The sequence below is a fragment of the Oncorhynchus mykiss genome, chromosome 11 (genome assembly GCF_013265735.2).
Source record: "Oncorhynchus mykiss isolate Arlee chromosome 11, USDA_OmykA_1.1, whole genome shotgun sequence".
NCBI classification, from domain to species: domain Eukaryota; kingdom Metazoa; phylum Chordata; class Actinopteri; order Salmoniformes; family Salmonidae; genus Oncorhynchus; species Oncorhynchus mykiss.
Window position 1 is genome coordinate 16,408,645 of NC_048575.1, and position 25,136 is coordinate 16,433,780.

The window sequence follows — 25,136 nt, forward strand, 5'->3', positions numbered from 1 at the left end:
GTAGCCAGGCAACGATATAACAGGTGCACATTATATTTTGTCACTGCATCTAGCCTAGTCTGTACTTTAGCACTTTTTTCTTTAAATGTCTTTAACTATTTATACATAGTGGAATTCTACATAATGTAGTGAGTATAAATATCTACAGAAATTGGTTACATAGATTTTGCACAGGCCAAGACTTCAGTGGAATGGCCGATAATAACAGGCTCAGTAGCCTATCCAGTAATTACTGGATTGTAGCCAGTGCAGCACGACCAGTTACTTTTATATAGACCCTGGATTGCTGGTGCTAGTAGGAGCAGTCCTCCATAGGAATGAATGGAATTCTACAGTATTTCAATTAAATGTTTCAAGGACAAAATTGCATATATTTAAATATGTTTGTTGTGGGTATAAAAATAACAGAGTCGCACACTCTATATAAAAACTCGTAGTAATTTATTGGGTAAATCACCAACGTTTCGGCATCACTGTGCCTTCTTCAGGGTTATTGTAGTGGGGACAGTAAAATTAGTACTCTCTTCAGAAATCTAACAACTTTGTTCTCTCTCACCTTGCCCCCCAGCCCCTCCTCCACTGACCCTCACAGGTGAGAGTGTGGATAGGCATGTGGGGTTTTCCATGTTACAGCCCAGAATAGCTAATTGAATGTGGAATACTACTATTAATGACAAAGGCCTCATCATGACGCAGGCATAATGAGGAGCTGTAAATGGTCATAACAAATAAAGTATGTGACGGAGCCAACAGAGGTCTAATGTTCCTCTCAAACTGGGCCCTATCTAAAGGAGAAGAGACAGAGGGAGGGGCTTGAATCAGTGGCACTGCAGTTACAGGGAAGCTGTGCCATAAAGTTGCTGACCTCTTGGCGGAGGCCATATGCACTCACATACAGGGAGGTTAAAGGGGCAATCCGCCATTTGTACATACATTTTTGAACGTTTTAAGTAATATATATGGAATATACCCATTGATTCTAGCAGAATATAACTTATAAATGCCTCATGAGCTTTAAGTTAAACTGGTACCCCATCACAACCCAAAATATAAGCTTGTTTTTCTCCATGGTTTTTTAACAATTGTTAACAAACATAGCCTCAATGCTTAAAACAAAATAAAACATATCTTTAATGGTAAGTCCTTGCATCCATAGCTCTGTCTATGAATTTGAGAGTGAATTGATGAACGCTTTTACGCCATCCATTATATCCGCAAAATAATTGCGCACTTGTTTTTAGTAATACGGTACGTACAGGCAAGGGCAAATGTCCACAGGAAATCATCTGCAATTTCAGTGTTGTCATTCTTTGTATAATTAGCTTAATCTGTCCCCCCGTTTTGGAGTTGTATTTCGGTATTTAGCAAATTCAGCTAACTTCTCAAACATCTTCATATAGCACACGGAAATGCTGTCACCGAGGTGAGTGTGAGGGTGTAGAAGAGCTAGCTAAACCAGTCGATTTCACAGAAATGGTAAAGCTAGTTAGCTAACGATAGTTTGCTAATGTAGTAGCGTTAGCTAGCTAAAAGGCATTTCTTTGTAAAAAAAACAACAACAAAAAACACCATGAGCTCTAACGTGAAGTTCAAAGGAGCGTATACAAATTGGTGTAAAATGAACGCTGAGTATGTTTTTGAAAAAAGAAGGCATATATGCATTTTCTAATAATTTTTCATCCCAAAAATGTGTAATAAGCAAAGGCTTTGATTTCTGGTCAAACATTTGGAAAAGAGGTCTTAGAAAAGATCTATTAGAAATACATAAAAATACAATGTTGTAAAGACCCTTGACAACTAATTTCATCATTTATATTAAGTTTTGCAGAAATCATTTTCTAGGTAATGAACAGTTAAAATCATGTTTTTTTGTGAAATTTGATTATATTTGGATGAAACTAGATAAAAGTATGATGACAAAGTTAGAAAAAGTATTGTTGCTTCTACATCATAAAGTTATTGCTTCCCTCCCTCATGTTATACACTTGGATTCAGGAACCTGGATCATTAAGGGAATAGGATTCAGGAGCCTGGATCATTAAGGCAATATGATTCAGGAGCCTGGATCATGAAGGGAATAGGGGGACATCACCCTAACTCTTATTTTAATACACCAATGGTATGCTCTTACCTAATTTAATAAGTTCCAACATCATGTTTTCAGAGGACGTGGTTTATATACAGTGCATTTGGGAAAGTATTCAGACCCCTTCCCCTTTTCCACATTTTGTTACGCTACAGCCTTATTCTAAAGTTGATTAAATCCTTTCCCCCCTCAATCTACACACAATAGCCCATAATGACAAAGCGAAAACAGGTTTTTAGAAATGTTTGCAAATGTAATAACAATATAAAAACAGAAATACCTTATTTACATAAGTATTGAGACCCTTTGCTATGAGACTTGAAATTGAGCTCAGGTGCATCCTGTTTCCATTGATCATCCTTGAGATGTTTCTACAACTTGATTGGAGTCTGCCTGTGGTAAGTTAAATTGATTGGACAGGATTTGGAAAGGCAGACTCCTGTCCATATTAGAGGTCGACCGATTTATGATTTTTCAACGCCGATACCGTACCAAGGGGAACAACTGCCTTGGAGTGGTTGTTCCCCTTGCTCTGCATGGGTAATGCTGCTTCGATGGTGGCTGTTGTCGTTTTGTTGCTGGTTCGAGCCCAGGGAGGAGCGAGGAGAGGGACGGAAGCTATACTGTTACACTTGCAATACTAAAGTGCCTATAAGAACATCCAATAGTCAAAGGTTAATGAAATACAAATGGTATAGAGGGAAATAGTCCTATAATAACTACAACCTAAATCTTATTACCTGGGAATATTGAAGAATCATGTTAAAAGGAACCACCAGCTTTCATATGTTCTCATGTTCTGAGCAAGGAACTGAAACGTTAGCTTTCTTACATAGCACATATTGCACTTTTACTTTCTTCTCCAACACTTTGTTTTTGCATTATTTAAACCAAATTGAACATGTTTCATTATTTACTTGAGGCTAAATTGATTTTATTGATGTATTATATTAAGTTAAAATAAGTTTTCATTCAGTATTGTTGTAATTGTCATTACAAATAAAAAAAAAAATAAAAATTGGCCGATTAATCGGTATCGGCTTTTTTGGTCCTCCAATAATCGGTATCGGCGTTGAAAAATTATAATCGGTCGACCTCTAGTCTGAATACTTTCCAAAGGTACTGTAGCTAGATAGCTACTTTGCTGGTGTATACATTTGACTATATAGTGTCAGGAAATATATAATTAAAAGTTTACATTATTAATCTATGGCAAATATACTTATGTTTCCACTTTCATCTGTGTCTGGTGTTAGCTACTTACTGGCTAGCTAGGTCTTCAGCCAGCCTGAAACAACCCTGCTCACTGCATCCAAGTTTCTTGACATAGGCGCTTCAAAGAGCTGTTATTATGGCTGATATTTAGTTACTCATAATATTATGGGGGATATTTTAGTCACCCAAAAGGCAATTTTACATGATCAGAATGACTGTTCAGGACCTTTAAGAAATATCGCCTAGTGTCTTCAAATCAAAGTTTATTTGTCACGTGCGCTGAATACAACAGGTGTAAACCTTACAGTGAAATGCTTACTTACAGGCTCTAACCAATAGTGCAAAAAAGGTATTAGGTGAACAATAGGTAGGTAAAGAAATAAAACAACAGTAAAAAGGCAGGCTATATACAGCAGCGAGGCTATAAAAGTAGCGAGGCTACACACAGACACCGGTTAGTCAGGCTGATTGAGGTAGTATGTACATGTAGATATGGTTAAAGTGACTATGCATATATGATGAACAGAGAGTAGCAGTAGCGTAAAAGAGGAGGTGGTGGGTGGGACACAATGCAGATAGCCCGGTTAGCCACTGTGCGGGAGCACTGGTTGGTCGGCCCAATTGAGGTAGTATGTACATGAATGTATAGTTAAAGTGACTATGCATATATGATAAACAGAGAGTAGCCGGGGCGTAAAAAGAAGGGTTGGGGGGGGGACATACAATGCAAATAGTCCAGCTAGCCTCAGTGGCCATTTGAAGGCCACTGAGGCTAGGTAACACGGTCACCACCGATAAATCCATGATTATCGAAAACTTCAACAAGCATTTCTCAACGGCTGGTCATGCCTTCCTCCTGGCCACTCCAACCTCGGCCAACAGCTCCGCCCCCCCCGCAGCTACTCGCCCAAGCCTCTCCAGGTTCTCCTTTACCCAAATCCAGATAGCAGATGTTCTGAAAGAGCTGCAAAACCTGGACCCGTACAAATCAGCTGGGCTTGACAATCTGGACCCTCTATTTCTGAAACTATCCGCCGCCATTGTCACAACCCCTATTGCCAGCCTGTTCAACCTCTCTTTCATATCGTCTGAGATCCCCAAGGATTGGAATGCTGCCGCAGTCATCCCCCTCTTCAAAGGGGGAGACACCCTGGACCCAAACTGTTACAGACCTATATCCATCCTGCCCTGCCTATCTAAGGTCTTCGAAAGCCAAGTCAACAAACAGGTCACTGACCATCTCGAATCCCACCGTACCTTCTCCGCTGTGCAATCTGGTTTCCGAGCCGGTCACGGGTGCACCTCAGCCACACTCAAGGTACTAAACGATATCATAACCGCCATCGATAAAAGATAGTACTGTGCAGCCGTCTTCATCGACCTTGCCAAGGCTTTCGACTCTGTCAATCACCATATTCTTAACGGCAGACTCAGTAGCCTCGGTTTTTCTGATGACTGCCTTGCCTGGTTCACCAACTACTTTGCAGACAGAGTTCAGTGTGTCAAATCGGAGGGCATGCTGTCCGGTCCTCTGGCAGTCTCTATGGGGGTGCCACAGGGTTCAATTCTCGGGCAGACTCTTTTCTCTGTATATATCAATGATGTTGCTCTTGCTGCGGGCGATTCCCTGATCCACCTCTACGCAGACGACACCATTCTGTATACTTCCGGCCCGTACTTGGACACTGTGCTATCTAACCTCCAAACGAGCTTCAATGCCATACAACACTCCTTCCGTGGCCTCCAACTGCTCTTAAACGCTAGTAAAACCAAATGCATGCTTTTCAACCGTTCGCTGCCTGCACCCGCACGCCCGACTAGCATCACCACCCTGGATGGTTCCGACCTAGAATATGTGGACATCTATAAGTACCTAGGTGTTTGGCTAGACTGTAAACTCTCCTTCCAGACTCATATCAAACATCTCCAATCTCTAAAATCAAATCTAGAGTCAGCTTTCTATTCCGCAACAAAGCCTCCTTCACTCACGCCGCCAAACTTACCCTAGTAAAACTGACTATCCTACCGATCCTCGACTTCGGCAATGTCATCTACAAAATAGCTTCCAACACTCTACTCAGCAAACTGGATGCAGTTTATCACAGTGCCATCCGTTTTGTTACTAAAGCACATTATACCACCCACCACTGCGACCTGTATGCTCTAGTCGGCTGGCCCTCGCTACATATTCGTCGCCAGACCCTCTGGCTCCAGGTCATCTACAAGTCCATGCTAGGTAAAGCTCCGCCTTATCTCAGTTCACTGGTCACGATGGCAACACCCACACGTAGCACGCGCTCCAGCAGGTGTATCTCACTGATCATCCCTAAAGCCAACACCTCATTTGGCAGCCTTTCGTTCCAGTTCTCTGCTGCCTGTGACTGGAACGAATTGCAAAAATCGCTGAAGTTGGAGACTTTTATCTCCTTCACCAATTTCAAACATCTGCTATCTGAGCAGCTAACCGATCGCTACAGCTGTACATAGTCTATCGGTAAATAGCCCACCCAATTTGACCTACCTCATCCCCATACTGTTTTTATTTATTCACTTTTCTGCTCTTTTGCACACCAATATCTACCTGTACATGACCATCTGATCATTTATCACTCCAGTGTTAATCTGCAAAATTGTAATTATTTTGCACACAATGTATATAGACTCTCTTTTTTTTCTACTGTGTTAGTAACTTGTTAATTGTTTACTCCATGTGTAACTCTGTGTTGTCTGTTCACACTGCTATGCTTTATCTTGGCCAGGTCGCAGTTGCAAATGAGAACTTGTTCTCAACTAGCCTACCTGGTTAAATAAAGGTGAAAAAAAAATTACCTGTTCAGGAGTCTTATGGCTTGGGGGTAAAAACTGTTGAGAAGCCTTTTTGTCCTAGACTTGGCACTCTAGTACCGCATGCCATGCGGTAGTAGAGAGAACGGTCTATGACTGGGGTGGCTGGGGTCTTTGACCATTTTTAGGGCCTTTCATTTTTAGGGCCTGCCTGCCGTACCAGGCAGTGATGCAACCAGGCAAGATGCTCTCGATGTTGCAGCTGTAGATCCTTTTGAGGATCTCAGGACCCATGCCAAATCTTTTTAGTTTCCTGAGTGGGAATAGGCTTTGTCGTGCCCTCTTCACGACTGTCTTGGTGTGTTTGGACCATTATAGTTTGTTGTTGATGTGGACACCAAGGAACTTGAAGCTCTCAACCTGCTCCACTACAGCCCCGTCGATGAGAATGGGGGTGTGCTCGGTCCTCCTTTTCCTGTAGTCAACAGTAATCGCCTTAGTCTTGGTTACGTTGAGGGATAGGTTGTTATTCTGGCACCACCCAGCCAGGTCGCTGACTTCCTCCATATAGGCTGTCTCGTCGTTGTCGGTGATCAGGCCTATCAAATCAAATGTATTTATATAGCCCTTCTTACATCAGCTGATATATCAAAGTGCTGTACAGAAACCTAGCCTAAAACCCCAAAAAGCAAGCAATGCAGGTGTAGAAGCACGGTGGCTAGGAAAAGCTCCCTGGAAAGGCCAAAACCTAGGAAGAAACCTAGAGAGGAACCAGGCTATGAGGGGTGCCCAGTCCTCTTCTTGCTGTGCCGGGTGGAGATTATTACAGAACATGGCCAAGATGTTCAAATGTTCCAGTTGCAGAGGGAGGTGTTTAGTCCCAGGATCCTTAGCTTAGTAATGAGCTTTGAGGGCACTATGGTGTTGAACGCTGAGCTGTAGTCAGTGAATAGCATTCTCACATAGGTGTTCTTTTTGTCCAGGTGGGAAAGGGCAGTGTGGAGTGCAGTAGAGATTGCATCATCTGTGGATCTGTTTGGGTGGTATGCAAATTGGAGTGGGTGTAGGGTTTCTGGGATAATGGTGTTGATCTGAGCCATTACCAACCTTTCAAAGCACTTCATGGCTATGGACATGAGTGCTACAGGTCTGTAGTCATTTAGGCAGGTTGCCTTTGTGTTCTTGGGCACAGTGACTATGGTGGTCTGCTTGAAACATGTTGGTATTACAGACTTAATCAGGGACATGTTGAAAATGTCAGTGAAGACACCTGCCAGTTGGTCAGCACATGCCCGAAGCACACGTCCTGGTAATCCGTCTGGGCCTGCAGACTTGTGTATGTTGACCTGTTTAAATGTCTTGCTCACGTTGGCTACAGAGAGCGTGGTCACACAGTTGCCTGGAACAGCTGATGCTCTCATGCATGCCTCAGTGTTGCTTGCCTCGAAGCAGGCATAGAAGTGATTTATCTCGTCTGGTAGGCTTGTGTCACTGGGCTGCTCGCGACTGTGCTTCCCTTTGTAGTCTGTAATAGTTTGCAAGCCATGACACATAAGATGAGCATCAGAGCTGGTGTAGTATGATTCAATCTTAGCCCTGTATTGACGCGTTGCCTGTTTGATGGTTCGTCGCAGGGCATAGCAGGATTTTTTGTAAGCTTCCGGGTTAGTGTCCCACACCTTGAAAGTGGCAGCTCTACCCTTTAGCTCAGTGCGAATGTTGCCTGTAATCCATGGCTTCTGGTTGGGGTATGTACGTACAGTCACTGTGGGGACGACGTCCTCGATGCACTTATTGATGAAGCCAGTGACTGGTGTGGTGTACTCCTCAATGCCATCGGAAGAATCCCGGAACATGTTCCAGTCTGTGATAGAAAAACAGTCCTGTAGTTTAGCATCTGCTTCATCTGACCACTTTTTTGTAGACCGAGTCACTGGTGCTTCCTGCTTTAATTTTTGCTTGTAAGCAGGAATCCGGAGGATAGAGTTGTGGTCGGATTTACCAAATGGAGGGCGAGGGAAAGCTTTGTACACGTCTCTGTGTGTGGAGTACAGGTGGTCTAGGATTTCTTTCCTTCTGGTTGCACATTTAACATGTTGATGGAAATTTGGTAGAACTGATTTAAGTTTTCCTGCATTAAAGTCTCCGGCCACTAGGAGCGCTGCCTCTGGGTGAGTGGTTTCCTGTTTGCTTATTTCCTTATACAGCTCACTGAGTGCAGTCTTAGTGCCAGCATCTGTCTGTGGTGGTAAATAAACAGCCACGAAAAGTATAGCTGAAAACTCTCTAGGCAAGTAGTGTGGCCTGCAATTTATAACAATATACTCTACTTCAGGTGAGCAAAATCTAGAGACTTCCTTAGATTTCGTGCACCAGCTGTTGTTTACAAATATGCACAGACCGCCCCTGTCGTCATTCAGGACCTTTTTCGGGTCCTGACCATTGTCCTCTGTACCTGCGTCGCTTCCTCTTGCAAATAACGTGGATGTCTGCCCTGCCGGGTGTTTAGAGGATGTCTTGTTTGTTGAAGAAAAAATCTTTGTCTAATCCGAGGTGAGTGATCGCTGTCCAGATATCCAGAAGCTCTTTGTCTAATCCGAGGTGAGTGATCGCTGTCCAGATATCCAGAAGCTCTTTGTCTAATCCGAGGTGAGTGATCTCTGTCCTGATATCCAGAAGCTCTTTGTCTAATCCGAGGTGAGTGATCGCTGTCCTGATATCCAGAAGCTCTTTTTTTGCCATAAGATACGGTTGCAGAAACATTATGTACAAAATAAGTTACAAATAACGCAAAAAAAAACACATAATAGCACAATTGGTTGGGCGGCCGTAAAACTGCTGCCATTTCTTCCGGCGCCATTCTTGTCATTCTGTTAACAAAAACCCACATATCTTTAAGATATTTTCGCATTTCTCTCCCTCACGAGGAGGGAGGATAGTATAAGTTCACAGAAGTAACAGGTAAATGTAGACCTACCAATTAGCTATTGTTTTTATTTTTTACTGATAATTTGGTTTATGATTGAAATGTGTCAATCACTTAATGTGATTACCAAATCTTTAAGTGACCAAAAAATCAGTAACAGAATGACTGCAACTGAATTCTACTGTCCTCCCTTCCACTGGCATACTGTTATGTTCATCTCATAGGGTCTCCTTCCACTGGCATATTGTTATGTTCATCTCATAGGCTCTCCTTCCACTGGCATATTGTTATGTTCATCTCATAGGGTCTCCTTCCACTGGCATATTGTTATGTTCATCTCATAGGCTCTCCTTCCACTGGCATATTGTTATGTTCATCTCATAGGCTCTCCTTCCACTGGCATATTGTTATGTTCATCTCATAGGGTCTCCTTCCACTGGCATATTGTTATGTTCATCTCATAGGGTCTCCTTCCACTGGCATATTGTTATGTTCATCTCATAGGGTCTCCTTCCACTGGCATATTGTTATGTTCATCTCATAGGCTCTCCTTCCACTGGCATATTGTTATGTTCATCTCATAGGGTCTCCTTCCACTGGCATATTGTTATGTTCATCTCATAGGGTCTCCTTCCACTGGCATATTGTTATGTTCATCTCATAGGGTCTGCTTCCACTGGCATATTGTTATGTTCATCTCATAGGGTCTCCTTCCACTGGCATATTGTTATGTTCAGCTCATAGGGTCTCCTTCCACTGGCATATTGTTATGTTCATCTCATAGGGTCTCCTTCCACTGGCATATTGTTATGTTCATCTCATAGGCTCTCCTTCCACTGGCATATTGTTATGTTCAGCTCATAGGGTCTCCTTCCACTGGCATATTGTTATGTTCATCTCATAGGGTCTGCTTCCACTGGCATATTGTTATGTTCAGCTCATAGCATAATGGTTTTCTTTCTCTTTCTGACGCGTGGTGGTCAAAGCAATAGTGTAAAAACAGTCCAGACAACCCCTTCCTCTCTCTCTCCCTGTCTCTCTTCTCTCTCTCTCTCTCTCTCCAGCTAATGTCACCTCTCTTGGCTCTTACTGACCGTAACCAGCCCTCTCACCCACTGAGCACTGACGGACACCAGACGTCCATAGACGTTGAAAGTCGTTGAAATTTGGTCAGTCCAAGTCTGAACCAGTTGTAAACGTCTGCTTCACAAGTTTGGACAGTACAGTATAGTAAAGTGCAGTGAAGTAGAGTATAGCTCAGTACAATACTGTACTGTAGAGTTTAGTACAGTAGAGCACACTACAGTACAGTGCAGTATAATATACTGTAATATGCTGAATCAAATCAATTCAAATCAACAGATGTCCCAAAGTGCTTATACAGAAATCCAGCCTAAAGCAATGTAGATGTAGAAGCACGGTGGCTAGGAAAATCTCCCTAGGAAGAAACCTAGAGAGGAATCAGACTCTGAGGGTTGTCCAGTCCTCTTCTGACTTTGCCATGTGGAGATTATAAGGGTACATGGTCATTAAGGCCAGATCGTTCTTCAAGATGTTCAAACATTCATAGATGACCATCAGGGTCAAATAATAATCACAGTGGTTGTAGAGGGTGCAACAGGTCAATACCTCAGGAGTAAATGTTAGTTGGCTTTTCTTTTCCGAGCATTCAGTGGTTGCGACAGCAGGTTTGGTAGAGTGGAGAGTTTCGTATATGTTATTTGTCTTCAGGAAGGCAACATCTTTTTCCCCCAAAATTGTGAGGCCGATTTAAAAATAAAATAAAAATCTGGGTCAAAGTTTGACTTTTTCAAGAGTGGCATTATTACTGCCACTTTTAGTGAGTTTGGTACACATCCAGAGGATAGGGAGACATTTATTATGTTCAACGTAGGAGGACCAAGCACAGGAAGTAGCTCTTTCAGTAGTAGGCAGCTGGAAGGCTTACAGGCCATGACTATTTTCGTGAATGTGTCGAGAGATACAGGATTAAATAACTTGAGTGTCTCCATTGACCTTAGGTCCTGGCAGTTCTGTGCAGACTCAGGACAACTGCGTTTTGGAGTAATATGCCGATTCAAAGAGGAGTCTGTCATTTGCTTTCTAATGATCATGATATTTTCATTGAAGACGTTCATGAATGGGGTGGCAGGTAGCCTAATGGTTAGAGCGTTGGGCCAGTAACCGAAAGGTTGCTGGATCAAATCCCCGAGCTAACAAGGTAAAAATTAGAGGTCGACCGATTAATCGGAATGGACGATTTAATTAGGGCCGATTTTCAAGTTTTCATAACAATCGGTAATTATATATATATATATATATATATATATATATATATATATATATATATATATATATATATATATATATATATATATATATATATATATATATATATATATATATATATATATATATATATATATATATACACTGCTCAAAAAAATAAAGGGAACACTTAAACAACACAATGTAATTCCAAGTCAATCATACTTCTGTGAAATCAAACTGTCCACTTAGGAAGCAACACTGATTGACAATAAATTTCATATGCTGTTGTGCAAATGGAATAGACAACAGGTGGAAATTATAGGCAATTAGCAAGACACCCCCAATAAAGGAGTGGTTCTGCAGGTGGTGACCACAGACCACTTCTCAGTTCCTATTCTTCCTGGCTGATGTTTTGGTCACTTTTGAATGCTGGCGGTGCTTTCACTCTAGTGGTAGCATGAGACGGAGTCTACAACCCACACAAGTTGCTCAGGTAGTGCAGCTCATCCAGGATGGGACATCAATGAGAGCTGTGGCAAGAAGGTTTGCTGTGTCTGTCAGCGTAGTGTCCAGAGCATGGAGGCACTACCAGGAGACAGGCCAGTACATCAGGAGACGTGGAGGAGGCCGTAGGAGGGCAACAACCCAGCAGCAGGACCGCTATCTCCGCCTTTGTGCAAGGAGGAGCAGGAGGAGCACTGCCAGAGCCCTGCAAAATTACCTCCAGCAGGCCACAAATGTGCATGTGTCTGCTCAAACGGTCAGCAACAGACTCCATGAGGGTGGTATGAGGGCCCGACGTGCTTACCACCCAACATCGTGCAGGACGTTTGGCATTTGCCAGAGAACACCAAGATTGGCAAATTTGCCACTGGCGCCCTGTGCTCTTCACAGATGAAAACAGGTTCACACTGAGCACATGTGACAGAGTCTGGAGACGCCGTGGAGAGCGTTCTGCTGCCTGCAACATCCTCCAGCATGACCGGTTTGGCGGTGGGTCAGTCATGGTGTGGGGTGGCATTTCTTTGGGGGCCGCACAGCCCTCCATGTGATCGCCAGAGGTAGCCTGACTGCCATTAGGTACCGAGATGAGATCCTCAGACCCCTTGTGAGACCATATGCTGGTGTGGTTGACCTTGGGTTCCTCCTAATGCAAGACAATTCTAGACCTCGTGGCTGGAGTGTGTCAGCAGTTCCTGCAAGAGGAAGGCATTGATGCTATGGACTGGCCCGCCCGTTCCCCAGACCTGAATCCAATTGAGCACATCTGGGACATCATGTCTCGCTCCATCCACCAACGCCACGTTGCACCACAGACTGTCCAGGAGTTGGCGGATGCTTTAGTCCAGGTCTGGGAGGAGATCCTTCCACTTTAATTTTGAGTGTCACTCCAAATCCAGACCTCCATGGGTTGATAAATTTGATTTCCATTGATAATTTGTGTGATTTTGTTGTCAGCACAAGTATTTAATAAGAATATTTCATTCATTCAGATCTAGGATGTGTTATTTTAGTGTTCCCTTTATTTTTTTGAGCAGTGTATATAAAAATTGTCCGATTTAATCGGTATCGGCTTTTTTTGGGGGTCCTCCAATAATCGGTATCGGCATTGAAAAATCATAATTGGTCGACCTCTAGTAAAAATCTGTCGTTCTGCCCCTGAACAAGGCAGTTAACCCACTGTTCCCCTGAGCAAGGCAGTTAACCCACTGTTCCCCGGTAGGCCGTCATTGTAAATAAGAATTTGTTCTTAATTGACTTGACTAGTTAAATAAAGGAAATGTATGTATATATATATATGAATTCTAAACTGCTGTAGTAAATACCAAGTTAGCTTGGCGACAGTATCAAAAATACATTTAGGATTGTTTTTGTTTTTCTCAATTAGGTTGGAAAAGTAGGCTGATCGAGCAGCAGTGAGGACTCTTCGATATTACATATTCCGACTAGCTTGGAAGGCTTCCAGTATCATGGAGCGCCATTTCCATTCCAATTTTCAGGAAGCTTGCTTCAGGGCTCGGGTATTTTCTGTATACCAGGGAGCTGTCAACTGCGTTTATTTTCAGCAAATTTAACATGTATAAATATTTGTATGAACATAACAAAATTCAACAACTAAGACATAAACTGAACAATTTCCACAGACATGTGACTAACAGAAATGGAATAATGTGTCCCTGAATAAAGGGGGGGTCAAAATCAAAAGTAACAGTCAGTATCTGGTGTGGCCACCAGCTGCATTAAGTACTGCAATGCACCTCGTCCTTATGGATTGCACCAGATTTGCCAATTCTTGCTGTGAGATGTTACCCCACTCTTTCACCAAGGCACCTGCAAGTTCCCGGACATTTCTGGGTAGAATGGCCTTAACCCTCAGCCTCCGATCCAACAGGTCCCAGACGTGCTCAATGGGATTGAGATCCGGGCTCTTCGCTGGCCATGGCAGAACACTTACATTCCTGTCTTGCAGGAAATCACGCACAGAACGAGCAGTATGGCTGGTGGCATTGTCATGCTGGAGGGTCATGTCAGGATGAGCCTGCAGGAAGGGTGCCACATGAGGGAGGAGGATGTCTTCCTAGTAACGCACAGCGTTGAGATTGACTGCAATGACAACAAGCTCAGTCCGATGATGCTGTGACACACCGCCCCAGACCATGACGGACCCTCCATCTCCAAATCGATCCCACTCCAGAGTACAGGCCTCGGTGTAACGCTCATTCCTTCGACGATAAACGTGAATCCGACTATCACCCATGGCCTACATGCCCTCAGTCCAGCCTCTCTCAACCTATTACGGACAGTCTGAGCACCGATGGAGGGATTGTGCTTTCATGGTGTAACTCGGGCAGTTGTTGCCATCCTGTACCTGTCCCGCAGGTGTGATGTTTGGCTGTACCGATCCTGTGCAGGTGTTACACGGGGTCTGCCACGATCCTGTCTTAGGCCTCTAACAGTACCGACATTGCAATTTATTGCCCACCGCCACATCTGCAGTCCTCATGCCTCCTTGCAGCATGCCTAAGGCACGTTCATGCAGATGAGCAGGGACCCTGGGCATCTTTCTTTTTGTGTTTTTCAGAGTCAGTTGAAAGGCCTCTCTTAGTGTCCTAAGTTTTCATAACTGTGACCTTAATTGATTACCGTCTGTAAGCTGTTAGTGTCTTAACGACCGTTCCACAGGTGCATGTTCATTAATTGTTTATGGTTCATTGAACAAGCATGGGAAACAGTGTTTAAACCCTTTACATTGAAGATCTGTGAAGTTATTTGGATTTTTACGAATTATCTTTGAAAGACAGGGTCCTGAAAAGGGGAGTTTTTTTGTTGTTGCTGAGTTTAGATCCAGGGTATGACTGTGGCAATGCGTAGGTCTGGAGAAATGTTGTACAAAACCCACTGAGTCGATGATGGCTCCGAAAGCCTTTGAGTGCATCTGTGGCCTTTTCCATGTGAATATTGAAGTCACCAAAAATGTGAATATTATTCGCCATGACTACAAGGTCCGATAGGAATTCAGAGAACTCAGTGAGGAACGCTGTATATGGCCCAGGATGCCTGTAAACAGTAGCTATAAAACGTTATTGAATATGCTGCATAGATTTTATGACTAGAAGCTCAAAAGACGAAAAAAAAAGGGTAAATTGAAGTTTACTGTTGTAAATGTTAGCAACACCTTTGCGGGATGCGCAGGGATATGGTCACCAATGTAACCAGGAGGAGAGGCCTCATTTAACACAGTAAATAAATCAGGCTTGAGCTTTGTTTCAGTCAGTCACATCAATGTTATGATCAGTGATTAGTTCATTGACGATGACTGCCTTGGAAGTGATGGATCTAACATGAAGTAGTTATATTTTGGGATGTGAGATATTATCACAATCTCTTTCAATAATGACAGGAATGGAGGAGGTCTTTACTCCAGTGAGTTTGCTAAGGCGTACGCTGCCATGTTTTTAGTTCAGCCCGACCTAGATCGAGGCACAGACACGGTCTCAGCGGGAAAGCTGAGCTGACTACACTGACAGTGATAGTGGCAGACTCCACTTAGCTTGCAGGCTGGCAGAGCCCTGTCTATGTTGATAGATGAGAACACCCCTCCAGCTTGGATGGAGTCCGTCACTCCTCAGCAGGCAGGGCTTGGTCCTGTTTGTGGGGGAGTCCCAGAAAGAGGGTCAGTTATCTACAAATTCAATATTTTGGGAGGGGCAGAAAACACTCTTCAACCAGTGATTGAGTTGTGAACTCTACTGTACTGAGGTCCACTGTGCTGTTCTGTACTGTGCTGTAATGTGCTGTCCAAACTCAGTGGGCTATGTGCCAGGGACTTGACTGACATCTGGGATTCCCATACACATTTATTAATAGGTTTACGTGATGAATCTGTAGTAATTGGAACCTTGAGTGTGAATGTTGTGGGCTTGCTGTGTTGACATGTCAGTGTTTCTTCCTTCCATTCCACAGGTTCCGGTTCCTAGGGTCGGTGGCATCCCTGACAACCAGGACGTTCTCCCGGGGGCCTGTGTCTTTGCAGGGGAAGGCCCCGGACATGTCTGAGGGTAAGGCCATATACAACTGACTGACTGACTGATTTATGTATATATATATTTATATATTGGTTTGTTAATTGATTAATTGATTAACTGACTCACTGTTATGAACTTAATTTATACTACTCTTTGGGTATGATGACAAGACTAGAGGACATTGAGACTCCATCTAGTCTCCTGACCTCTAACCCATTACTTGTTTTGTGTCTCCACTCTCCACAGGAAATGCTCACTTGCTAATGTCCAATGGTGTGTTGGTAACCAACCCTGAATCCTAATTGTATAAAACACTTACTTAATTCAGTCTAAATTCAACTTAATCTTGCCTGCATGTATTTTAGCTCATTGTCTCTAAAACACACGGCCTTTAACGCATTCTCTCTATTTCTCTATCTCTATCCAGCACCCTGTGGTCTGTTGAGCTGGTTGTACGGCCTTGTTTCTCTCTTCCATTTCTTACAGACTGAACTATGAATGCACCCCTGGCCTGTGGCAGTGGCGGGCACCTCTTAACGATGCTGCTGTACCCTATTCTATAGTATACGGACCTGTCTTGGTCATCTCTCTCTCTCAAGTGTCTTGTTTCATATCGTCTCAACATTATGACATCACAGCAATGCCAGTCAGGTGGGCCACAAATCAATAGGCAAATCTCAAATGACACCTTATTACGTTGTCAGTGCACTAGTGATTTCTCCGCATTGCGCGTACACCCTCGAGCTGCAGGGCAAAGCCACTCAGTGGCTCCATGTGCTAGCTGGAACAATAGTGGAGCTGATATTGTGTATCCTACCCAGACCTCACTAGTACTCTGTAGCTTGCTGCTGTCATTCTGTCTGAGATCATATGATTCCCATTGCACATTCTGTTCTGAGCACAGAATCAGTACACACACACACACACACACACACACACTAAGAGCTGATCAACTGTGTGGTTGTTTTTCAGTGCGCAACAGGCTGAGAGAGATTGTGGGAGCGTCCACTAACTGGAGGTACGGTAACAGAACCAGAAAAGCTACTTTGTATTGAGATATTCATACCATGACAGGAAGGCCTGTGTTTACTTGTTATAGATGTATGACCTTGTTAAACTCACAGCTCATTCCTGATGTATCTCTCGCTATCTCCCATCCTGTAGAGACCACCAGCAGGCGCTAGCTGACCGTTTGTCATTGTCCAATCAGCTGGCTGGTTCTCAGGATGAGCTTCCCGTCCGCAGGATGAAGGACAGCTACATAGAGGCCCACCTTCCCCTGGGCACAGACCCTACCCTTAGAGAGAAATACCTCAACTACCTCAAAGGTGTCAGGTAACAGATACAGATACACACTCACACATTCTTCTCAAACACACACACATACACTTCCTTCCCCCCTCTGTCTGTTGTCTCTATTCCAGGTTTGGCCGTATCCTGGAGGATCTGGACAGTCTAGCAGGTATGACCATATGCCATTTTTTTATTTTATTTTAACCTTTAACTTGGCAAGTCAGTTAAGAACAAATTCTTATTTACAATGACGGCCTACCGGAGAACAGTGGGTTAACTTCCTTGTTCAGGGGCAGAACGGCAGATTTTTACCTTGTCAGCTCTGGGATTCGATCTAGCAACCTTTCAGTTACTGGCCCAACGCTCTAACCTGCCGACATCATCACCTCAACAACACACTGGTGCATGGTATTACACTGGTATTACGATTCTCTCTCTCTCTCTTTGTCTCTCTTTCCCCCCTTAGTGTTGATCTGTTACTCTCACACCCATAACAAGACACTTCAAAGATCTCCTCTGTCCATCGTCACTGCCCTGGTGGATAAGATAGGTATGACACCTAGCAGTCCTGGTACAACACCAGGGTGTACCGTATAGACCAGTGTAGTGTTTCTCAAATCTAATCCAGGAACACTTTTTCCTAGTGTCATTGAATATATGTTGTTTGTTACTGTTGCAGTTTTGTAGTTGTCGCTTATTTCCCCTGTATGTGATGTCACAGACATGAGGAAACAAATCATCCACCCTGACTGTGACATCAAGTTCACTGGTCACGTGACCTGGGTGGGGAAGACCTCCATTGAAGCCAAGATGCACATGTCTCAGGTATACACGCACGCGCACACACACAGTAATATACTAATATCCACAATAGTGATGTTATGTCTGTGTGTATGCACAGTACCACGGTGGGGCCTACACTCCAGTTCTGGATGCTACGTTTGTTATGGTGGCCAGAGACCCTGAGAACAAGAGGTATACAACATCCATCCAATCATCCATCCATTCAACCAACCATCCACAGTATCCATCTATGACTGATGTCTCGATTGCTCTGTCGGTTTCTGTCTCTCTCAGGGCAGCGTTTGTTAACCCTCTGAAGCCAGAGGGAATTGAGGAGGAGAAACTGTTTCACCAGGGAGAGAGTAAGACACACTACATCCTTATGTGTATATATTACTGTGTTTGTGTTTGTGTTATTTACTGTGTGTGTGTCCCTCCAGTCAATAAGACGCGTCGTATAGAGCTGAGTACAGCGTCTCTACTGAAGGTGGCCCCTACTGCTGAGGAGAGGAAGATCGTACACAGCCTGTTCCTCAACACCCTGGACAGCAAGTACGACACAAACACACACACACACACACGTCAAATATTTGTTTTTATGTAAACAATAAGCAACTAAACTTCCATAATTTATCTTTAAATCACACGGATCACAATGACTACAGTCATATTTTGTCATATCAAATTGTTGTCACATTGATGTTCCCATTAAAATGAGATTAAAGTTCATTTAAGGTAGCAATAATCTTAACTGACTTCAGACCCATTGTACAAACGCATATACAGTGGGGCAAAAAAGAATTTAGTCAGCCACCAATTGGGCAAGTTCTCCCACTTAAAAAGACGAGAGAGGCCTGTCATTTTCATCATAGGTACACTTCAACTATGACAGACAAAATTAGTATTTTTTTTCTCCAGAAAATCACATTGTAGGATTTTTAATGAATTTATTTGCAAATTATGGTGGAAAATAAGCATTTGGTCACCTACTAACAAGCAAGATTTCTGGTTCTCACAGACCTGTAACTTCTTCTTTAAGAGGCTCCTCTGTCCTCCACTCGTTACTTGTATTAATCCCACCTGTTTGAACTTGTTATCAGTATAAAAGACACCTGTCCACAACCTCAAACAGTCACACTCCAAACTCCACTATGGCCAAGACCAAAGAGCTATCAAAGGACACCAGAAACAAAATTGTAGACCTGCACCAGGCTGGGAAGACTGAATCTGCAATAGGTAAGCAGCTTGGTTTGAAGAAATCAACTGTGGGAGCAATTATTAGGAAATGGAAGACATACAAGACCACTGATAATCTCCCTCGATCTGGGGCTCCATGCAAGATCTCACCCGGTGGGGTCAAAATGATCACAAGAACGGTGAGCAAAAATCCCAGAACCACACGGGGGGACCTAGTGAATGACCTGCAGAGAGCTGGGACCAAAGTAACAAAGCCTACACTACGCTGCCAGGGAATCAAATCCTGCAGTGCCAGACGTGTCCCCCTGCTTAAGCCAGTACATGTCCAGGCCTGAAGTTTGCTAGAGAGCATTTGAATGATCCAGAAGAAGATTGGGAGAATGTCATATGGTCAGATGAAACCAAAATATAACTTTTTGGTAAAATCTCAACTCGTCGTGTTTGGAGGACAAAGAATGCTGAGTTGCATCCAAAGAACACCATACCTACTGTGACGCATAGGGGTGGAAACATCATGCTTTGGGGCTGTTTTTCTGTAAAGGGACCAGGACAACTGATCCGTGTAAAGGAAAGAATGAATCGTGAGATTTTGAGTGAAAACCTCCTTCCATCAGCAAGGGCATTGAAGATGAAACGTGGCTGGGTCTTTCAGCATGACAATGATCCCAAACACACCGCCCGGGCAACGAAGGGGTGGCTTCGTAAGAAGCATTTCAAGGTCCTGGAGTGGCCTAGCCAGTCTCCAGATCTCAACCCCATAGAAAATCTTTGGAGGGAGTTGAAAGTCTGTGTTGCCCAGCAACAGCCCCAAAACATCACTGCTCTAGAGGAGATCTGCATGGGGGAATGGGCCAAAATACCAGCAACAGTGTGTGTGAAAACCTTGTGAAACAGACAGAAATGTTTGACCTCTGTCATTGCCAACAAAGGGTATATAACAAAGTATTGAGAAACTTTTGTTATTGACCAAATACTTATTTTCCACCATAATTTGCAAATAAATGTGATTTTTTTCTAATTTTGTCTGTCATAGTTGAAGTGTACCTATGATAAATTACAGGCCTCTCTCACCTTTGTAAGTGGGAGAACTTGCACAATTTGTGGCTGACTAAATACTTTTTTGCCCCACTGTAAGGCATAAAAATATACAAGAGCAAACTCACTGAATCATAAGCTGTACGAAATATTATGGATTTTTTTGTTGCTTCACTGTCAAATTACAAGTGTTACCTTATTAAATGATGAGAACACACACATCATAAAATCCAGCACAAGCATTTTGTGAGTGTGTGGTGATTGTGTCTGTCTGTGTGTTGTCCTGTAGGACAGTGAGTTTCCGTAGCAGAGTTCTGCCTCCTAACTCAGTATGGATGGAGGATGCCAAAGTCAAAGGACTGGAGATCTGCCATCCACAGGTTAGAGAGCGAGACAGGGAAGGAGGGAGAGAGAGGCAGAGATATTTACAACCTGGAACATTTCTAATTTGTGCTGACTAAGATGTGTGTTTTCAGGAGAGGAACATCTTTAACAGGATCTTTGGAGGGTTTCTGATGAGGAAGGCTTACGAGCTGGGCTGGGCCAACGCATGTGTCTACGGGTGAGTGAGCGAATGTGTTCCCAGCAACCGAGAACATTCCCAGTTACGGTGTGACGTTATGACATGTACCCTAAACACACCTCAGCAACTATGTCTGGATTTAATTCAAATCATTCTGCAGAAATATTACAGGAATGTTCTGTTAGTGTTGATGAAGATGTTATTTAAAACACCCATAACATCAAACAAGGAACATTCCCACAAGACTCAAAGTTCTAGTGTAATGTTTTGACATGCATCATTGTTCCAATAACGTTCCCTGAACATTCACAGAACCAATTTGAGTTTGCTGGGTTGTGTGGACGGGTACAAATGAGAAGATCTACGTTTGTATCGGTCCATCACTTACAGTGCATTCGGGAAAGTATTCAGACCGCTTCCCCTTTTCCACATTTTGTTACGTTACAGCCTTTTTCTACAATGGATTTTTTTTAAATCCCTCATCAATCTACACACAATACCACATAATGACAAAGCAGAAACTCGAGGCTCCCGAGTGGTGCAGCAGTCTAAGGCACTGCATCTCAGTGCTAGAGGCGTCACTACAGACCCTGGTTCGATCCTGAGCTGTATCGCAACCGGCCATGATCAGGAGTCCCATAGGGCGGCGCACAATTGGCCCAGAGTCGTCTGGGTTAGGGAAGGGTTTGGCTGGGGTAGGCCGTCAATGTAAAATAAGAATTTGTTCTTAACTGACTTGCCTAGTTAAATCAAGGTAAAACAATTATAATTAAAAAGGGCCTTGGTCAGGTAGGTGACCAAAACCCCGATGGTCACTCTAACAGAGCTCCATAGTTCCTCTGGAGATGGGAGAACCTTCCAGAAGGACAACCATCTTTGCAGTACTCCACCAATCAGGCCTTTATGGTAGAGTGGTCAGACGGAAGCAACTCCTCAGAAAAAGGCACATGACGGCCCGCTTGGAGTTGGCCAAAAGGCACCTAAATGACTCTCAGACCAGGAGAAACAAGATTCTCTTTGGCCTTAATGCTAAGCGTCACATCTGGAGGAATTCTGGAGGAAACCATCCCTACGGTAAAGCATTGTGGTGGCAGCTTCATGCTGTGGGGATGTTTTTCAGCGGCAGGGACTGGGAAACTAGTCAGGATCGAAGGAAAGATGAACAGCGCAAAGTACAGAGAGATCCTTGATGAAAACCTGCTCCAGAGCGCTCAGGAACTCAGACTGGGGCGAAGGTTCACCTTCCAACAGGACAACGACCCTAAGCACACAGCCAAGACTACGCAGGAGTGGCTTCGGGACAGGTCTCTGAATGTCCTTGAGTGGCCCAGCCAGAGGCCGGACTTGAACCCGATCGAACATCTCTGGAGAGACCTTAAAATAGTTGTGCAGCGACGCTCCCCATCCAACCTGACAGAGCTTGAGAGGATCTGCAAAGAAGAATGGGAGAAACACCCCAAATACAGGTGTGCCAAGCTTGTTAACGTCATACCCAAGAAGACTCAAGGCTGTAATCACTGCCAAAGGTTCTAAAACAAAGTACTGAGTAAAGGGTCTGAATACTTATGTAAATGTAATATTTCAATTTTTTTATTTTGAATAGATTTGCAAAAATTTCTAAACCTGTATTTGCTTTGACATTATGGGGTATTGTGTTTAGATTAATGAGGGGGGGAAAAAAACAATTTAATACATTTTAGAATAAGGCTGTAACGTAACAAAATGTGGAAAAAGTCAAGGGGTCTGAATACTTTCTGAATGCACTGTACACTTGCGCATCCTCATTGTGTGTGTGTTCTCTCGTTCTGCTCCAGGGGGTGTCGGCCTAACTTGGTTGCCGTGGACGATATCCTCTTCCGGAAGCCAGTAGAGATTGGCTCCCTACTCCTGCTCTCATCACAGGTTTGTGTGTGGGTGTGCGCATGCAAGCATGTGCATTTGTGTGTTATATGATCTCCAATTTCAGTGCTGACACATCCCTCTGTCTGTCTCCAGGTGTGTTACACAGAGGGAAAGTACATCCAGGTCAGAGTTCATACAGAGGTTCTTGACCCCCTGACCCGGCAGCACAACACCACTAATGTCTTCCACTTCACCTTCGTCACAGACAAAGACGTCCCCAACATAGTGCCACAGAGCTACGGCGGTATGACCTCTAAGCCCTCACCTTTTAACTCTAACCCTAACATATGCCGCATTTAAGTCATGTCGGAAACTCGCGACCTCTGAGTTAAAATTAACGTTATTTATGTAGAGCTTCATATTGGTTGATTCGGATACTTCCCTTGTGGGAAACCCTGGTTTGTTTATATTACGAGTAAGCAAGTTGGAAATGTCAGTTTGAGTTTCCGACATGACGTGAACTCAGCAATAATACCGCAGAGCTACCGAGGTACTGCATCGCAGAGCTACGGAAGTACTGTTACTGGAACGTTTGTGCCAACAGAAAGAGATTAAAGTTATTGAAATGTTTTTACTGTAGATTCCACACAGTCTAACATTGGTCGTATGTGTCTATCTCCAGAGTCCATGTTGTACCTGGATGGAAAGAGACACTTTAACCAGACCCTGGAGTCTCAGTGAGACGTGATGAATACTGACGAACCATGACCCAACACAACAACTACCTGCTAAAGCCTTAGTGTCCAGCCACCGCACCCGCCCTCCTTACCGTACGGTGTGTGTATGTGTATGTGTGTGTCTATTTGCATAACAAGGTATCTATTAATTTGTTTACCTCTATGTACCATATATATATATATATATATATATATATATATATATATATATATATATATATATATATATATATATATATATATATATATATATATATATATATATATATATTTTTTTTTTTTATAAACTGGGTGGTTCGGGCCCTGAATGCTGATTGGCTGACAGCCGCGGTATATCAGACCGTATACCATGGGTATGACAAAACATTTCATTTTACTGCTCTAATTATGCTGGTAACCAGTTTATAATAGCAATAAGGCACCTTGGGGGTTTGTGGTATATTGCCAATATACCACGGCTAAGGGCTGTATCCAGTTACTCCGCAATGCCTCGTACCTAAGAACAGCCCTTAGCTGTGGTATATTGGCCATATAACACACCCCCTTATGCCTTATTGCTTAAATATATGCATGCTGTCTGTCTAGTATAGGTCTGTTTGGTGGTTGATTCTTCTGGAGTCTGTTTACGTTCTGGGATCCTGGTTTGGGAACACAGATGTCAATAGTGCTATCACTTTTTTTCTACATATCTTCGACATGAAATCAAATTAAATGTTATTTGTCACATGCCGAATACAACAGGTGTAGAAATGCTTACTTACAAGCCCTTAACCAACAATGCAGTTTTAAGACAAATAAGAGTGAAGAATTTTTCAAATTAAATAAACTAAAGTTAAAAAATAAAATAACAATAAGGAGGCTATATAAAGGGGGTACCGGTACAGAGTCAATGTGCGGGGGCACCGGCTAGTCGAGGTAATGGAAGTAATATATACATGTAGGTAGGGGTAAAGTGACTATGCATAGATAATAAACAGCGAGTAGCAGCAGCGTAAAATAAAGGATGGGCGGTTAATGCAAATAGTCTGGCTAGCCATTTGATTAGCATGATTACATCAACAGGATTTTATATTTTGTCAAAATGTTATTCATGCTACACGGTCTTACAGCTTTAAAACGTGTTTTTCACAGATACTCATCACAGGTCTTATTTTTATATATTCTATTTGATATAATCTCCATCTGTGTGTACACTAGGGCGAGTGAATGGGTGTGTATGGGTTATTTAAGGGAAAGTGGCATCTTTGCTCGATTCGATCAAAGTTATGTAACAAATGACACATATTTGCAATAAATATTTATCCTTCATTGTGATTCACGTGTATCCATCTGTCTTTTACTCATGTTCAACTATCAACAATTTTAAGGAAGGAAGCTGTTAAAAGTCAACTCGACTGAGCAAATAAGAGTTTTATTTTCTTCAAGTGAAGGTTGTTGAGTTGGCTAAAGTCTGTTCAGGGTGCAGCGTTCCAGAATGTTCAGATAGAAATGTATTGTGTAGAACAGATATGATTGCCTGTCATGTAGAAAAGGACATCATGTCGGCTCTATTCATTACATTTCTATCTGTTATGTTCTGAACATTTAACTTCATTGAGCAGATCCCTCTGGTTTGACTCAGTCGTTCACATCAACTGGTCTAAATACTGGATTATAATTCCCCTGGATCTGGGATGATCTAGGGAGTGAGTCACAAACATCAGTCTCTCCCGGAAAAGATATATAGATATTACATTCATTGAAGCTGCAAGCAGCATTCCGGGGTCATCCTAGTACAAGGCCGGAGCCCCACAATGATCTGTTTATGGTCCCGCATAGGGTTCTGACTGGGGAATACATCTACGACCAGAAGTTACTTTTTTGTAGCAGGTTAGGAGACTGAGGTTAAGGTTAGCTAAATTACTCTCCTAACCTGCTA

General features: G+C 43.1%; 1 protein-coding gene across 7 annotated transcripts; it reads left to right on the top strand.

Moving 5' to 3' along the window:
- On the top strand, positions 1-24,532 carry LOC110535377 (acyl-coenzyme A thioesterase 9, mitochondrial). Of its 7 annotated transcripts, none has more exons than XM_021620347.2 (17): positions 1,251-1,423; positions 15,747-15,841; positions 16,055-16,081; positions 16,781-16,826; positions 16,973-17,143; positions 17,233-17,270; positions 17,568-17,651; positions 17,823-17,926; positions 18,003-18,076; positions 18,179-18,246; positions 18,325-18,436; positions 20,406-20,496; positions 20,593-20,678; positions 22,454-22,541; positions 22,635-22,785; positions 23,164-23,406; positions 23,494-24,532. In XM_021620347.2, the coding sequence occupies exons 1-16, from the start codon at positions 1,410-1,412 to the stop codon at positions 23,220-23,222; spliced, it is 1,308 nt and encodes a 435-aa protein (XP_021476022.2). In that variant the 5' UTR covers positions 1,251-1,409; the 3' UTR covers positions 23,223-23,406; positions 23,494-24,532. The 7 variants fall into 7 exon arrangements, with proteins under 7 accessions (XP_036790934.1, XP_036790931.1, XP_021476022.2 ...); XM_036935037.1 differs by lacking the exon at positions 1,251-1,423 and adding an exon at positions 8,853-10,180; XM_036935039.1 differs by lacking the exons at positions 1,251-1,423; positions 16,055-16,081 and adding an exon at positions 1-23.
- The last annotated feature ends 604 nt before the right edge of the window (positions 24,533-25,136 follow it).

What these genes read in the sequence shown, in the direction of transcription:
- LOC110535377 (XM_021620347.2), top strand. An exon ending in TGCCCTGGTGGATAAGATAG is followed by an intron (nt 17,652 to 17,822) that starts GTATGACACCTA and finishes GTGATGTCACAG; the next exon opens with ACATGAGGAAACAAATCATC. An exon ending in TGGAGATCTGCCATCCACAG is followed by an intron (nt 20,497 to 20,592) that starts GTTAGAGAGCGA and finishes GTGTGTTTTCAG; the next exon opens with GAGAGGAACATCTTTAACAG.